An 18054-nucleotide genomic window follows, 5' to 3' on the forward strand; every position below is an offset into this window, starting at 1 on the left:
TATTTTTTGTATTTGCAAAAAATAACATAAAACATATTTTAAATATAGTTCTATATTGTAAAAATTGATTAAAAAACAAAAGTATAAAATGTTATGTAGATCATAAGTTATATGAGTTGTCAGTTAGATCTGTCCCATACTGTATATATACTCACTCTAAAATAATTTTACCATCTACTGCGCTTATGATATTTTGCAAAATTATTATTCCTAACATTTATAATTTGATTTGATATTTTAATAATATTTTTTCAACTTAACTTTTAGCTTAATTTACTAAAAAAAAATAATGGATTAACTTAAACTTTTAATTCATAGCATTAACTATTAAGGCATCTTATTCATTTAACTTAATTTTAACGAGTTATTTACATCATTATCATGCCCAGTCTTGGTATTTAACTTTTGTCATTCAACATTTATCTTCTTATTAAAATTATTTATACTTAATAACACTATGCAAAAGAACTTTGAAATAGTTTATAGAGTATAATTCGATAAAACTATTAGAACATTTTTAAAGCTATTGCATAGTTTTATTCGAATATTTATAAAAAATATTTGAAAAGTTTTTTAAAATTGTCGAATATTATTTGATAGTTAAAATATTTATCACTAGTAATTTTTCCCGTGTTATATACATTTTAAATATTTATGTTACCTATAGTCAGAGTCAATAGTCTGAGGATAAAAATTTGGGTATCAATTGCAACTTACTAACAATTGTTATACATTTTGTCTATGTACACAGTCAACATACTGTGCTTGTTCTTTTGTTTTAGTATATAAAAAATAATTTATAAATATCAGTATATTAATCAAACAGATTTTGTTCTACTAGATTCGTATTTAATGCAGTTTTCAAAAATTAAAATGGCTGTAATACTAAATATTCAAGTGTACTTTTTTATATTTATTGTTTTTTTGTATACTGAAGGAATAAGTAATAAAAGAAAATCCGTCGATGCAATAAACTATTTTCTACACCATTGCGGATGGAAAAATATAAATGATGTGGAACTAATCAAGTATATGAATAATGAGTATAAATTTGACCATGTGATAAATAATTCTGTAACATATAATAGTTGTAATAAATATATACGTAATGCAACAATAATACTTGGTTGTTCATATGCTAATGATTTAAATACTATGTTCTTTGCAATAAACAATTTTCAAGAACATTGTACTATGCTATTAAATTCTAAGAACTCTTTAATAAGTGCGAACAAATGTACAGTTAAACTTATAGAAAAAACAGAAGAAATTGTTCCGATGGCAATACTTATGAAAGAAGCTTTAAATGCTATTGAAATATTTCATAATAGGCCATGGGGCAACCACAACAAAAAAAAAAATGTTATTTTAAACGAAGTTATAAAAAATTTACAGCAAAATGAAACTATAATAAAATTAATTCCTTTATCAATAAATATGAATTTGATTGATGCTGCATTATCGACCATTAAGAAATTTGTATTTGCGAGGCGTAATGAACTTAAAGCGGATATGGAATTTTGTCAACTAAAACCTTTAGAATTGAATTCAGAGTGGCATTTATGGAAAAACGAATTTAACACGTTAAAAACTCAAGGAAAATATCAAGAATTTTTCATTTTTCTTAGTGATAAAATTAGTAGTTTAGTACTAACAACATACCAGAAAAAATTTGTTGAACTTGGATTTGTATTTGATTCGAACACAAATCGGACATTTTTATCTATTCCTCCTAACAATATCAAGCAAGGTGTAATTATTTAAATAATATTAAACTTATTTATAATCTATTTTTTTTTTAAATATTTAGATGTCAAACGAAATCAAATAATAAACTCGATAAAACTTACCAATGATGTAGATGTAATGGAATTGATTAAACAACAAGGTAAAGTATTCAATAAAGTATTCAACTCTTTTAAACATTTTTAGCTATATTTTTGTTAGCTATACAGCTTGTTAATATTCTGAGATATCACAAAATATTCTTCTATTAATTTAATATAAAAAAACAATGATATAGATACGCAGGAAAGAATTAGAGTAGAATATAATATTTCTTAATATACCACAGGGCTTTAGTTCAATTATGATAATGTATTACAATAAGAAGGGTCAATCTGTATCAAATCATACAGTTTGGTCGCGCAGCTATTTTTATTTTTTTTGAAATTTCATACATGAGATTTCTAGTAACTAAAAAAAAAAATTTCCAAAAAAAATGTTTAAGTAAAAATAGATTTATAACCTCTCAAAATTTTTAAATTGCAAAATGCCAGTATTTCATAAAAATGTCACTGAAACCTATGTATTTATACTTAAGACTTGAAAATTTCATCACTTTTTCATTATCAGGTCTTTAAACATTTTCAACAATTAAAAATAGGATTTTTTAGTTTATTTTTTAAGTAATTATGAGAAAGGTTTTTTTCAAAAAAATAACATTTTCTAAATTAAAATTAACAATGAAATACAATTATTTTTAATGACAATTTTTTACATCAAACTTTTTTTAGTAATACAAATATAAAAAAGTTCAAATTTCTAAAATAACGATTTTCAGGCAACTTTAACTTTAAATAATTAAATTGGTGTAAATATATAGTTCATTATTGTAAAATGTTTTGTCACAATGTAATCCGAAGTGATCTACTTTACCCAATCATTTTAATTCTCAATATTTTATATAAATTTTTGATTGTGATATGTCTATAGAATGAAAACTGGGTAATTAACTTGATAACTGAATAATAATTTATTTTATCACGAATCAATGCTGGTTGTCAAATAAATTTGTTTGTCATCAAACTAATTTTTTTGAATATTTAGATGAGTTATTTTTGTAAAAAGGTTATATCCGTGCAATTAAATGTATTGGAATTTTATCTAAAATAACTAATTGTTTATGTATAAAGCTTATTAGACAATTACAGGGATAGAACAAAACTTAAAACAAGAAAAAATGTAGTTTTGGGGACTTTTTTTATTTTATTTGGTTTTTTCTTGGATACTTTAAATATATTTAAATTATAATGACCTTAAATATTTTTAAACTATTCATAATATTAGTTATTTATAAATAAGTAACATTATGAATTAGTTTAAAATAAAATATTTGTAGTATTTATAAGAAAATACCAAAAATTATAGCATAGAATTTTTTTCTTGTTACTCTAATTTGTTCTAACATAAATTTTATACAAAAAAATGTTAAATTAAATTTTTTAAAAAATTCAATATGGAATAAATAAGAGTAATATAAAATATATATTATATTTTTTATATAAGAATAAAATACGCATAATATCCATCTATATATTTGATAGAATATACAAATATCATTTGTATATTTTGTATAGACTATTCGATAGTCATAATAACTTATTATAGTTATAGTCTAATAACTCTTAATTATCCATTGACTGGTCAGTTACTCTACCAGAATGTCAAATATCTTATTTATTAGGAATAACCTGAGTATTCATTTTTTAGAATTACAAATCAAAAATGAAGAGGAGAATTATTCAGACGTAATAATTGAATATCCTGAAAATATGAAAATATTTAACCCTTACGATACTCAACTATACACAACCGTATAAGTAGGCAACTTTAAAAAAATTATAAAAAGTTCCATTTTTACTGAAAATGTGTAACTAAAATATTAAAACAATCTAAATTCATATTAATTCTATATAAAATTTTATTTTTTCACTTAACATTTAATACTTTTGAGTAATTTAAAGTTCAAAAATGTTTGAAAACTCAATAATTTACTGTTTCGTTTTTGTTACGACTAATAAATAAATGGAACTAAAAATGTGGGAATTTTTTTTTTCATAGGTAAACATGTTTACAAACAAATTTGTGGAAAATGTTATTCTATTATCACAATAAGATATATTTAAGCGGAAAAAACTTTAGGTCTTATCAAAAACGAGTAATCAGCGGTATCTTAATATAATATTGTAGTGTTACTTTTAGAAGTAGATCAGGTGACAACGATGTCAATTTAAAATAATATTTGTTGTCGCTGTTATACTTATAAATTCATTCTCGGTGTTATTCAGCTTGGCCTAAATGACTGGGATTGTCAAAGTAATTTATTAATCAATTTGCCCATGATTTTACATAGAGAGCTGTATGTAAATAAGCTGTTATGTGCAACGAATTGTCTAATGTAATAAACTGGAATAAGTATATTAAAAATAAATTGAATTATTAGCTTACATATTCAAAGCTTTAATTATAAAAATTAGACTATGTTTTGTCTAGAAGAATAAAAATTTTTCTTTTTGAAAATTTAATCATATTTAAAGACAAGAATGATCATAATTAGTAAAATGCGCGTGTATAAAGTAATTTTGAATAAATATATATAACAACAAAAATATAGCTGTAAAATTATGTCAACGTGAACTACTATATTGGTCGGTACACATATACTTATAGTTTATACTGTGTTCTTAAAGGCTTATTCTATGCCTTTACACAAGATTGACATTTAAAATTTTTTTAATAATAATAACAAATTAGATTTATCAGTTTTCTCTGATGAGGAGGATAACAATTTTTCGGAAAGGCGTGATTCTTTGGAACAAATCGGATATGTATTAGAATACATGTAACATTAGAATATGTTAATGACGATGACAATAATAATATAGAATTCATAAATGAGGCGATTAGAGATATCAATAATGAAGCAATTAAAACTATTAATAATGATTTAATTGAAATGACTAATTATAAGGTAGTTGAAAATACTAATAATGATGATACTGAAGATTAATCAACTAAATCAATCAATAATTTCTAATACAACTATTGTTAGTATAACTACTTTTCCTGGATTTTCAAAACGAGTATTGTCTGGTCAAATTCGTCTTTTATAAGACCAAAAATTGATTTAAAAAAATTAAAAGAACGTGGCGTGCCTATTTATTATCCACACCAATGGAATATATTATTTTGAATATTTTATTGAAAATGATTTATAAACAATGGTTAAATGTACTAATTTATATGTACAGATTTAATCGTTCTATTTTATTTAATTATTTATCTCATCATAATATCTTTCCTATTAATTGTTACACTATTCTTATCTCAACTTCTCTCCATGTAATTTCTTTAGTTATTTCTTTCATTCATTCGCCTGGTTTTTTAATTTAACTATTTTTACTGTAACTTTATTTTAAGAAAGATAATAATAAAAGTACTTTTGATGTCTTGATTCCTCGGCCATTTCTTTTTCTTTTAGTCTTAAGAAAGCTTTCCTTTACTTAAAGCAATGAATCACAAAAAATAAAATATCTTTCCGCTGTGCCACTTACTAATGGAATGTTTTGATTCACTTCGTAATAGTAGTGTATCGTTTAGATTAATTAAAAATGTAATAATAATTTCTAAACCATATTATATATTATAGTAATATTATAATATACACGATTCAATCATAAATCAATTAATAGTCACTTTTAAAATTTAAAAGAAATCTATAAATTTTTTTTTATCTAATTTTAATAATTAAATGAATTGTATCAACCTTAATCTTAAAAAAATCTATGTTGATGTTATATATAAAATGTCAACGTGATTATACTCTATTCATCTGTAATAATTTCTGTATTTTATGCTTACTTATCAATGTTATACTGTAAGAATAAGACAATGATGATTTTTCGAGGATAAAAAGTAATAATTAATAGAAAGGCTCAACAAACTTTTATTTTGGTCTGTTCTTATGGTGGTCTGGACAACGTTACGCAAACATCGTGATCATCATTGTCGAGGTCTTTACGTGTTAAAGTTGTGAACTAAATAAAATTGTGTTATTTTATTTTTCAATTATTGATTAATATTGTTATTTAAAATATTATAAGAATCAAGGAAAATTATTAGGTAAGATTTTAAGAATCAATAAGAGTCGATATTAATGTTATTTTATTACCATCGAATCACATCCCGAATTAAAAGTAACTCTCAATTTTATCCTCACTACCTCTTTTTATTTTATTATTTTTTGAGTTATAATAGTGGCGGTAGTTTTTTTTCTAGTTGTGTGTGCTACAATTTATTTTGTTATAATATTGTATTTTTCGCATGTGTCCGATACTACAGTATAATAAGTAATAATAATGTAGACTTAATTTATTATGGCGTTGGTTGAGCCTGCCATCATTTTCCGTAGCCCTTCAAGACTGGTAAAGTATGAATTGATTGTAATGTTTCGAGTCAAATATTTTTATATTTATTTTAGCAAGCCATAAGCACGTGTGGCGACATTGTACATATCTTTTGAGTGAAAACTTCTCTTAGCAAGACTCTGGATTTCGTGTGAGTAAACGGGTGAAACGAGTTAGCAACATTGACAAACGTTACGCTGCGAACATTGCAATCTAGTATATCTTTATACACACACTTGGTTTCGTACAGGGCAGCTAGACCGTAGGACTGTGCACCACACTAGACTGTCGTCTTGCCTTTATCTTGCTCACTATCACTATAGGAGCGGGTAAGATGGATCATTTAGGGGAATGTCGGCTAAACGCACATCCCATAAATGACAATAATTATAAAATAATAACAAAACAGATATATTAACGTTCTGCATGAAATAATCTTAGGGGCGTTGGAGGGTGTCCTTATTACTAAAATGGCCGACAAAGCGATTATGAACAAAATAGAAAACATGTAAAATAAATAAGATAAACACGAGGGTGTCGCTTAAGAATTAATTACTTCAATGACGGACAAGACCGACCACTGAAAAGAGTGCACAGGTATGAATAGTTAGAGAGAGCTCAGGACACAACAGGAGATGCAAAACAATAAAAATATGGTGCACTGTGGCCGATCAATAGCACAGACAAGCGGAGGCGCTTGCTGTGTATACAAAAGAAATTGGCCAATATTATCCATTGAGGAATGATGATAGACTGTGTACTTGTAATATGGTCTATTATTTTTAAAGATGGAAGTAAAACATTTTTGTATATTGGTTAAATTGTAATTTCCTGATCTTTTGTTACTAAGACCAGGAAGTAAATATTTATAAACATTTTTTGAAAATGGTTGTAATATTAACTTTGTATTCGTGAAAAGAAAAACAAAATATTTTAGTATATAAGACGAAATGGAATGAATTGTAAAAAGAGAGAGTACCACCTTGGAGCACTGCGGGTAATCTCTTTTCGTGTTATACGTTTTTGACAATAAGTCTTTTCATTTATGTACTGATATATTAAACTTTAAGCGTATCTTTGTTTTGTACGTTTCATATTGTTTAATTATATCTTTAATAATTACTTTTGTGTTATTATAGAACTTTTATTACTATAAGTTAATGCACAAGGAGTGTCTCTCTATAATACAGCTATGTTTCGAAACGACGCGCCTTTGGTAGTAATCTAAAGAGTAATTTTGGGTTACGGTTGACAGTGGATGGACATACCCCTCAGTAGTGTTATAGAAAAAAAGGTTTATAGTTGAGTCAGTTTGGACCTAAACGTGTTAAACACCACTCGTAGTCGATGATTTCAATTAATTAAACCACAGTCCAACGACCTCAGGCAGGGAGCGTCGCCGAACAACAACTGATATAATATGATTTTATAATAACTGATATATACTGATCTGACTAAATAAACAACTTATCACATACGTTTAACAAACGCTTTATTCGTTCGTAAAACTAATCAGCAATACGACTTACTGTGAGCAATTGACGCTTAGGCCGTCAACTTGTTGTGTTGGGTGAGCAAGGGGGTGAGTATAGCAAAACGCTAGAGATCAGCTGTCTACTTAATTAATACAGCCATAATTAAATTAAGCTGTTACTAAATACAAAAGAAAAGAAAATGTGTTATAAAATTGACCATGTTATAATAATATTAAATATAATAATAATTATAGAACTTATAAAATAATTAAAACTGTAACTAATAGTTAATGTACACCAAACCTCATGGCGAGTTATCACATAACAATGATTAAATAATCTTATAAAAGGAGCGTGCCTTATAACTATAGGAATATTATATTTGAAGGGAAAGATATACAAAATACACGAAATAATTATTAATGAAAATACAACAGGCGAACTTTTTTTATTCTATTTCCCATCAGCAATTACACTTAGATTCACGCTACAGTTTGATATACTTATTTAAAGTTTTAAAGAAAAGTATACCACTAATTATTTCAAAAGTCTGTAATATATTAATTGATTTATTAAAAAGATACATTATCTTGATTTAAAATCTATCATTTATACACTTTTAATTATTGACTTATTTTCAAATTAATTTTTATAAATATACGTTTAAAACTGTCCGATATTGTGTTTATATACAATAATAGGCTATTAAAATGAAATAAATATATAATAAAATAATTAAATTCATAAATAAATTAAAAATAAAACGGTAGCACAGTGGGGTCGAGGCACAGTGTGGATGAGGCATAGATGGGACAAGTATAGATGATATTTGACAGTGATTAAAATCACTATCATAAGAAACGCTTCGATGCAAATCTGTAGATAGTGTTTCATTTAGAGAAATTGGTAGATTATTCCAAAAGTGACATCAAATCTTATTTCTTTGATTATATACTAATTAGTAGTTCTTTGATTTGAAAATATAACATATGAATAAATACTAATTATAATTATTAAATTTAGTATGAAATTGATATTCAATAATTTAATATTGTAATTTAAATGGAGAAATTATAAAAATAATAAAGAAGTTGTATTTTGCTTTATTTTTACGTGTATAAAAATTTAATTTTTTGGGCTTGATACAATAAATTTTAATAAAAACTGTTTGTTACTATAAATAAATGCACTGTACTACAAGGAACTTCATCAGTAAAAAAAATATACCATTATAAATCAACTTTTCGCGATGTTTTCAAATCTGCAATTAGACTTTTTCTATCACTTCTAAGTTTTAATATTATTAAAAATTAGTATTTACATATAAAAAATTCTCATCGAAGCTAAAAAATTGGCTATTTAAGCAAACTCAAATTTAAAAATTACTTTTTCGACTTTAAAAAAATTAAAAAAATTGAATAAGTTTAATTTCTTATGTCTTATGAACTTTATTCTATGTCAATTAAGTTATATAATATTCATGAAAGTCAATATATTCTCCTAATAAGATATTTTAAAATAAAATAAAATACTAAACCTAGAATTTTAATAGAAAAATAGCATATTTTTGAATACGGTAGCCATTTGCGCATAGAAGATAGGTCGTCGGGACNGAAAATCGAAAATTTTAACACAAAAATAGTGTTTTTTTAACTACGGCAACCTGCATAGAAGATAGACTACCTAGTCGGGACAAATTTTTTTTTTTCATTTTATAGTACATAAAATAAGCTTTAATTTGATATATTTTTAAAGGACGCAGTATTTCCGGAACATTTTCAAAAATTAAGTTGAAAAAGTTAGTTTTTGTAAAAAAGTTGCTATTTTAAATCCCCCCTGTGAGCAGAATAAGTGTTAGATTTTCAAAAAAAAATGATATCANTCTCAATGAGCAGGTTAAGTGTTAGATTTTCAAAAAAATGATATCAAATGAAAGGGAAATATATAAGATTTTAGTATAAAAAAAAAATTATGTTGATTTGTTTATTTTTGAAAAAGTTATGGAATTTTTAGGAAAAAAAAGTGAAAAAAATGACAAAATTTACCGATTTTTAAATTTGTAATTTTTTTGGATATTTCCCCCATTTGCGGGGAACGATGGAAAATTCTTCAATTTTTAAGGGTAATGTCTTATACTAGATACAATTTGTGATCTTTTGACGTATCATTGAAAGAAATCGGTTCAGTGAGAGCTGAGAAACAGAATCGAAATTCTCATCGATGATAAAAAATTAACACTTTTTACAAAAAGTTTTCTTAAATCTTTAAAATTAGAGAATATAGTTAACAAAATTAAAATTATAAATTAAGAATATGATTCGTTGCGTTTGCTACATGAATGGTGATACAACACTCAAAAATGTTTGAAACATTTTAAAGTGCTGTCAAAGGTGTAGAATTACTTATTCGAATCGTTTCAAGACTTTTCCATGTTGATGATTCCTAATCTGATTGAGGCTGAGTAGTTGACATTGAGTAATCGTACTGACGAAGTGGATGATTATACTTTTTATCATAACATCATAAGCCTCTTCGACCAATGAAATGATTTTTTTTAGCTTCGATGCGAAGCTGAAAACGTATTGGTTTTACTATGTGTTTTTTTTTGTATCAATTACCACCTTTTCTCAGCTCTCACTGAACCGATTTCTTTCAATGATACGTCAAAAGATCACAAATCGTATCTAGTATAAGACATTACCCTTAAAAATTGAAAAAAATTCCTTCGTTCCCCGTAAATGGGGGAATTATCCAAAAAAATTACAAATTTAAAAATCGCTAATTTTCGAAATTTTTTTTACTTAAAACTGCCATAATTTCTTAAAAAATACGATTTTTTGAAAAAAATTCTTTTTTATATTTTTAACTTTATAATGCTATAACTTTTTGAAAACTGTATGGATCAATACAATATTTTCATGAGAAGTAGTATTTATATACATGTTTCATTCGACATGCTGTTTTTTTTAAATCGAACCATTTTCCTATATACGAGGGGGGTTCAAATCTAAAAAATGCAAATTGAAAGTAGAACTTTTTCAACTTAAATTTTGAAAGTGTTCCGGAAAGTCTGACACTTTTATATATATCTTAAATTAAAGCTAATTTAATATAATTTATTATGAAAAAAAAAAATTTCGGACATTATTTATTCTTCATTGTGAAAACAGACATCAAAGTTAATAAAAAAAATATGATTTTTGTAAAAAAATTCTTTTTTATTTTTTTAAATTTATAATGCTATAACTTTTTGAAAGATGTATGGATCAATATAGTTCTTTTTTTTATAGATGCATGATATCTTTAACTATCATTTGGTATATATTTTTTATAAATATGACTCTTTACCTGCCTACAGGGGGCATTCAAAATGACAACTTTTTCACAAACAATTTACTTTTTCAATTTGATTTTTGGAAATGTTCCGGAAAGTCTGATACTTTTATATATATCTTAAATTAAAGCTATTGTAATGTACTTTATTATGGAAAAAAAAAATTGGACATCTGGACTTGTCTTTGTGGTGAAAATGGCTACCAAATGCTATTATTGTGTGGAAATTCTCGATTTTATTTTTTACATTTTTACCTTTAATGCTCTAACTTATTGAAAAGTGTATGGATCAACACAATTTTTTTATGAGAAATAATATTTTTTAATAATCCTTTTTCATTCGACATACTTTATCTTAATCAAGATATTAATAAGGAACTAGCAGATCATGTAGCATTTGGAATAATCCACCAATTTTTTAAAATTAAACACTATCTAAAGATTTGCATCGAAGCATTTTTTTTTTTTGATAGTGATTTTAATCACTGTCAGATATCATTATACTTGATCCAACTATGCTACGTCACCACTGTGCCGCGACCCCCCCGTGCTTGTTTTTTTTTTTAATTAGGTGTCTAACGTTGAAAGTTGTTTGACTTGGCGGGGTACATTTGTTAATAGCCGTCGAATCATTTTTATCCAAGTTTATTTGTTGAATATTTTTAACTATTTCTTCAATTTGTCTGTTTGTATTATGATTTTTTCAAACCGTTGAAGGCAGAGTTTCATTCTGAAATCACTACTAAAAAAAATTTGATAGCTCACAATTGTAATACCGGCTTTTCTAAAATATTTAAAATAATTGAATAAATAGTTAAAATATTTGACTAAAATTAACTATAAAATATTACTATTATATTAATACTTTTTGAATAATTATTTATTATTTAATTACTGATTTTTGTGTAGGAAATTATAAATGTTATTTGTGAAATTAATAAATAGATTGAAAAAAATTAACTGACTCTAGTTTTAGTGATTGACAGGGATCGATGAATATTTACACCAGCTTTAGTTGTTACACATGGTTGGTTTTTAAACTGCTAATAGCGAAACATTTTGTGTTATAAATTTCATCAGTACCAACAACAGATTTATTTTTCTTCACTTCACAATAAAATTGACCAATGCAGTATTTCTTTTTTTTTTCATTTAATTTTTTTATCAACTGATGTTATATTTACAGTACGTTTCTTTCGTGGTATAAATCAATAATTTGCATTATAATTTGTTTTGACTATTCTATAGTTTCAAAGGAACCGACTGACCCAACCTCTGATGAACCTTTTGGGCACATAGAGTATTTGACTGTTTTTTATTCAACCTAATGGTATATTTTGAGCATTAACTATTGAATATTTAAAAAAGGTTATACATTTTTAGGTTAGGATATCTTGTTATATATTTTTGTTTCATTAAATATATAAAATACAACCCATAAAAAAATAATCGAACAATAATCCTAGCAGAGGGAGGAAAACATTTTTCGATGGACCTCAGGGTCTTAAAACTTCTTAATCCTGTTCTGTTTATATTGAAAACAGATAAATTAAACAAATAATTTATTTATTTACTTTCAAAATATACAGGGTGATTCATTAAGGATAAGACACTCGTTTACTCAGTAACTATTGAAAATTTTAAATTTTTGGTAAAGAAAATATTGTTTGATCCAAAAATCACTACAATAATATGTAGTAAAAACATGATATTTTTCATCCCTTCAAGGTTAAAAAACATTAACTTGAGTTTTTTTAAATGAGAACACATATTTTGAATTTAATAAAAATTTTTAATTTTTAATTTAATAGCAAATGACATTTGAATTTTTAATATAACTTTATTAGTTTATTAGATATGAACACTTAAAGTTTCAAATTTTTGAGTTAATATACATGTATAATACACAAGGGTTTACAAATACAGGTAGTTAATTGGTTTTTTATGACATTGATATTACCAGGTACACAGCATTGTTATTATCAATGGTAGTAAGGCACATTGTTGTGAGTTTATAAATACACTAACTGATAATACAGAAAGTGTATCTCTTGATAGTCATAATTGATAATGAACAATCCGTGACTGTGACAGCAATGTCATAAAAAACCAATTAGCTACCTGTATTTGTAAACCCATGTGTATTATACATGTATATTAACTCAAAAATTTGAAACTTTAAGTGTTTATATCTAATAAACTAATAAAGTTATATTAAAAATTCAAATGTCATTTGCTATTAAATTAAAAATTAAAAATTTTTATTAAATTCAAAATATGTGTTCTCATTTAAAAAAACTCAAGTTAATGTTTTTTAACCTTGAAGGGATGAAAAATATCATGTTTTTACTACATATTATTGTAGTGATTTTTGGATCAAACAATATTTTCTTTACCAAAAATTTAAAATTTTCAATAGTTACTGAGTAAACGAGTGTCTTATCCTTAATGAATCACCCTGTANTGAATCAAATAATATTTTTCTTACCAAAAATTTAAAATTTTCAATAGTTACTGAGTAAACGAGTGTCTTATCCTTATTATTATTATTAACATAAATAAAATACTTTAGTATTATTAACATAAATACAATAGATTTTGTTATTAATTTAATTCAACCACATTGGTTAAATGTATACGTATTTTCAAATACATAAATAATACTAATACGTATTTGGATAAGAAAAAAAATATACATATTTTTACAAATAGATAGGAATTTTACAACCACATAAAATATACGATGTTTTATTCATATTTCTATCCAGTTCGAACTATTAATAGTTTTTACAATTATAATATTATTAAAATGTATTATAGTATTATCTATTTAATATTTCAATCACTTAATAAATATTTATATCGTTGTTAACCAAGAGTGTTATATATATATATATATTGTAGTGCGACCCTTGGTAGTTCCTCTAAGGGAATATAAATTAAATAGAAAAACTCAGTACCTAAGGTAGATATATCCTAGCCAGCTATCCCCTATTGGTCCCTTAGAATACTATTGACGGGCATTTAGGCTCAACTCCTAAATAGCGACTTAACATACTTATAAACTACTTTTGTAAATAGACTATATTTATTTATTTTTTATAATATCTTTAAAAATGTGAAAAATCAAGAAGGAACACGAAATTTATTTCAATTACTAGTAATTATATATTATCATTATATTTTTGTCTACAAATAGTATTTACAATTAAATCATTTTATAATGAAAATATACAGGTAACAATTAAAAATTAATTCGACTTTTGTAAATGTTATATAGACAATAAATTAGACGTAAACATTTCAAACATTTGTACAATAGAGTTGATATTATTTTATTCATTGCCAAAAAATATATTTTCAAGTGCAGAAAAGTAATGAATAAAATAATATCATTAAGTATATCGCTTCTTATTCGTAATTCTGTATTATAAATAAATTGAAACACTGAAGAGTGCTGTAAAAAATTATCTTCTCGTTTAATCCCATTCATAACATCTATGTCATTGTTATGCTATTTGAATTTATTGAAGAGTATTTTGCGATATCTAAAAATATTAAAGTAGTTGTTAGTTTAATTAAAAAAAAATGTATAATAAATTCTTTACATTCTTGCAGCATCTCATCCAGATAATTTACTTCATTGTTGTTTTGTATCAAATCTATTGAAGAGTATTGGGCCATATCTAAAAAAATGAACGTTGTTATATAGCTATTAAAACTTATTTAAAATGAAGTCAATGTGTAACGTGTATAACAATAGAATTACATTCTTGTAGCATCTCTTCCACCACATCTACTTCATTGTTTTGTTTTACCAAATTTATAGATGGATTTTGTGAAAAATCTAAGTATAATAATAATACATAAATAAGTATATTGCTTCTATTGTATTACTATATTATAATTAAGTTAATGTATTCTATTATATTAAGAAATATTATCTTCTACTGTAATCCTTATTTCTATTGGACATATATTAACGTAAAATTAAAACTAAAAATATTATTAATTTGAAAACTAAAAAATATTAAACTCAAAAGCCACAAAAAATTACTAAAAAGTCGCGGATACGTAACACTAATAATAATAATAATAATAAATTTTATATTACTCTTATTTATTCCATAGTGAATTTTTAAAAAAATTAAATTTAACATTTTTTTGTATAAAATTTATGTTAGAACACATTAGAGTAACAAGAAAAAAATTCTATGCTATAATTTTTGGTATTTTCTTATAAATACTACAAATATTTTATTTTAAACTAATTCATAATGTTACTTATTTATAAATAACTAATATTATGAATAGTTTAAAAATATTTAAGGTCATTATAATTTAAATATATTTAAAGTATCCAAGAAAAAACCAAATAAAATAAAAAAAGTCCCCAAAACTACATTTTTTCTTGTTTTAAGTTTTGTTCTATCCCTGTAATTGTCTAATAAGCTTTATACATAAACAATTAGTTATTTTAGATAAAATTCCAATACATTTAATTGCACGGATATAACCTTTTTACAAAAATAACTCATGTAAATATTCAAAAAAATTAGTTTGATGACAAACAAATTTATTTGACAACTAGCATTGATTCGTGATAAAATAAATTATTATTCAGTTATCAAGTGAATTACCTAGTTTTCATTCTATAGACATATCACAATCAAAAATTTATATAAAATATTGAGAATTAAAATGATTGGGTAAAGTAGATCACTTCGGATTACATTGTGACAAAACATTTTACAATAATGAACTATATATTTACACCAATTTAATTATTTAAAGTTAAAGTTGCCTGAAAATCGTTATTTTAGAAATTTGAACTTTTTTATATTTGTATTACTAAAAAAAGTTTGATGTAAAAAATTGTCATTAAAAATAATTGTATTTCATTGTTAATTTTAATTTAGAAAATGTTATTTTTTTGAAAAAAACCTTTCTCATAATTACTTAAAAAATAAACTAAAAAATCCTATTGTTAATTGTTGAAAATGTTTAAAGACCTGATAATGAAAAAGTGATGAAATTTTCAAGTCTTAAGTATAAATACATAGGTTTCAGTGACATTTTTATGAAATACTGGCATTTTGCAATTTAAAAATTTTGAGAGGTTATAAATCTATTTTTACTTAAACATTTTTTTTGGAAATTTTTTTTTTTAGTTACTAGAAATCTCATGTATGAAATTTCAAAAAAAATAAAAATAGCTGCGCGACCAAACTGTATGATTTGATACAGATTGACCCTTCTTATTGTAATACATTATCATAATTGAACTAAAGCCCTGTGGTATATTAAGAAATATTATATTCTACTCTAATTCTTTCCTGCGTATCTATATCATTGTTTTTTTATATTAAATTAATAGAAGAATATTTTGTGATATCAAAAAATATTAACAAGTTTGTTAGCTGTATAGCTAACAAAAATATAGCTAAAAAGTTTTTATAAGATTTGATTACTTTATTGAATACTTTACCTTGTTGTTTAATCACTTCCATTACATCTACATCATTGGTTTGTTTTACCAAGTTTATTGATTGATTTTTGTGATCTAAATTTATTGAAAAAAATTAAATTATAAATAAGTTTATTATTACTTAAACAATTTTACTTTGCGCTAAATTGACAGTTGGAATAGGTAAAAATGTCCGATTTGTGTTCGAATCAAATATAAATCCAAGGTCAACATACTTTTTCTGGTATGTCGTTTGGACTAAACTGCTTATTTTATCATTAAGAAACATGAAAAATTCTTGATATTTTCCTTGAGTTTTTAATGTGTCAAATTCATTATTCCATAAATGCCACATTGAAATCAAATCTGTGGATTTTAGTTGACAATGTATCTTATCTCTTTCTAGTTCTTCACGTCTCACGAGCAAAAATCGTTTAATAATCAATAATGCAGCATCAATCGCATCTGAATTGATTATTAAAGGAACTAATTCAATTAAAGGTCCAGTTTTTTGCAAATATGTCAGAACCTCGCATAAAATATAACGGAACTGTTTTTGGTTGGTCCAGGGAAAATTATGATAATTTTCAATAGAATCTAAAGCGCTTTTCATTAGTTTTGCCAATGGGACAATATCAATTGTTTTTGCTAAAAGTTCGACTGTACAATTATATGCACTATCAAGGGAGTTACCCGAATTTAATAACATAGTACAATGTTTTTGAAAATTTATCAATGAAAAGAACATTATAGTTAAATCATTAGCATAAGAACATCCAAGGAATATCGTCGCGTAACGTATGAAATTATCGCAATTATCTGATGTTATAGGTTTATCAAAAACATCTTCGAATTTATACTCATGGTTCCAGTACTTGATATATTCCACATCATTAATATTTTTCCATCCGGGATAACGTAGAAAATACTTCATTATAATAACGTTTTTTTTTGTATTATATTTTCCTTCAGCATGGAAAATAATGAAAAATATACAGAAATACATTTGAATGTTTAATATTAATGCCATTTTAATTTAGAAAACTCATCAAACTATTTTCTTAAACTAAATACAAAAAAAGAAATTAATTGTATAAAATAAGTTTTAGTGCTTATATAAGTAATTTATTTTTTTTATTTACTAAAATATAAGAACTAGTAAAATATGTCGAATGTGTACGTAGGTGCAGGTAAGTAAACAAAATTAATTTATAGAAAATATTTATACTAAGCTTATAATAATATTAATACGATAATATTGAAAAATTTATAATAACTATGAATCTATCGGTACATTAAGAAATAGGATAAGTGTAATATTATTTTAAATAATGTCTGTTATTTTAAAACTTGCCAATTTTATAAAAATTATATTCTAAAATAATTGGATAATAATTTTTGTGTTTTACCCTTTTAATTCTAAGTCAAGTTTTTATCCTCAGATTGATCTTGTCGAACACTAATATACAATTTAAAAACTTATATAATATGAGAAAAATTATTCAATATAAAGGGCACTTTTGGAACTTACCATTTTATTTTTTTTGCTTCCAAAATCTTTAGTAATTACGCATAATATGAACAGAAATAT

General features: G+C 24.5%; 2 protein-coding genes across 3 annotated transcripts; one reads left to right on the top strand and one right to left on the bottom strand.

Moving 5' to 3' along the window:
- Window positions 1–826: 826 nt before the first annotated feature.
- On the top strand, window positions 827–5122 carry LOC126894797 (uncharacterized). Of its 2 annotated transcripts, XM_050666067.1 has the most exons (4): window positions 827–1750; window positions 1811–1888; window positions 3493–3602; window positions 3844–5122. In XM_050666067.1, exons 1-3 carry the CDS (start codon window positions 853–855, stop codon window positions 3600–3602), a joined length of 1086 nt encoding a protein of 361 aa, XP_050522024.1. In that variant the 5' UTR covers window positions 827–852; the 3' UTR covers window positions 3844–5122. The 2 variants fall into 2 exon arrangements, with proteins under 2 accessions (XP_050522024.1, XP_050522023.1); XM_050666066.1 differs by lacking the exon at window positions 3844–5122 and having other exon boundaries at window positions 3493–3810.
- Window positions 5123–14239: 9117 nt separating this feature from the next.
- On the bottom strand, window positions 14240–17524 carry LOC126905994 (uncharacterized). Its single transcript, XM_050686222.1, has 5 exons — window positions 16620–17524; window positions 16485–16559; window positions 14766–14843; window positions 14605–14682; window positions 14240–14544 (listed from the first exon to the last, which is right to left on the bottom strand). Exons 1-5 carry the CDS (start codon window positions 17491–17493, stop codon window positions 14495–14497), a joined length of 1155 nt encoding a protein of 384 aa, XP_050542179.1. The 5' UTR covers window positions 17494–17524; the 3' UTR covers window positions 14240–14494.
- Window positions 17525–18054: the final 530 nt, after the last annotated feature.

Source organism: Daktulosphaira vitifoliae, unplaced genomic scaffold, assembly GCF_025091365.1.
Source record: "Daktulosphaira vitifoliae isolate Bord-2020 unplaced genomic scaffold, ASM2509136v1 Scaffold_1, whole genome shotgun sequence".
Taxonomy (NCBI): Eukaryota; Metazoa; Arthropoda; class Insecta; order Hemiptera; family Phylloxeridae; genus Daktulosphaira; species Daktulosphaira vitifoliae.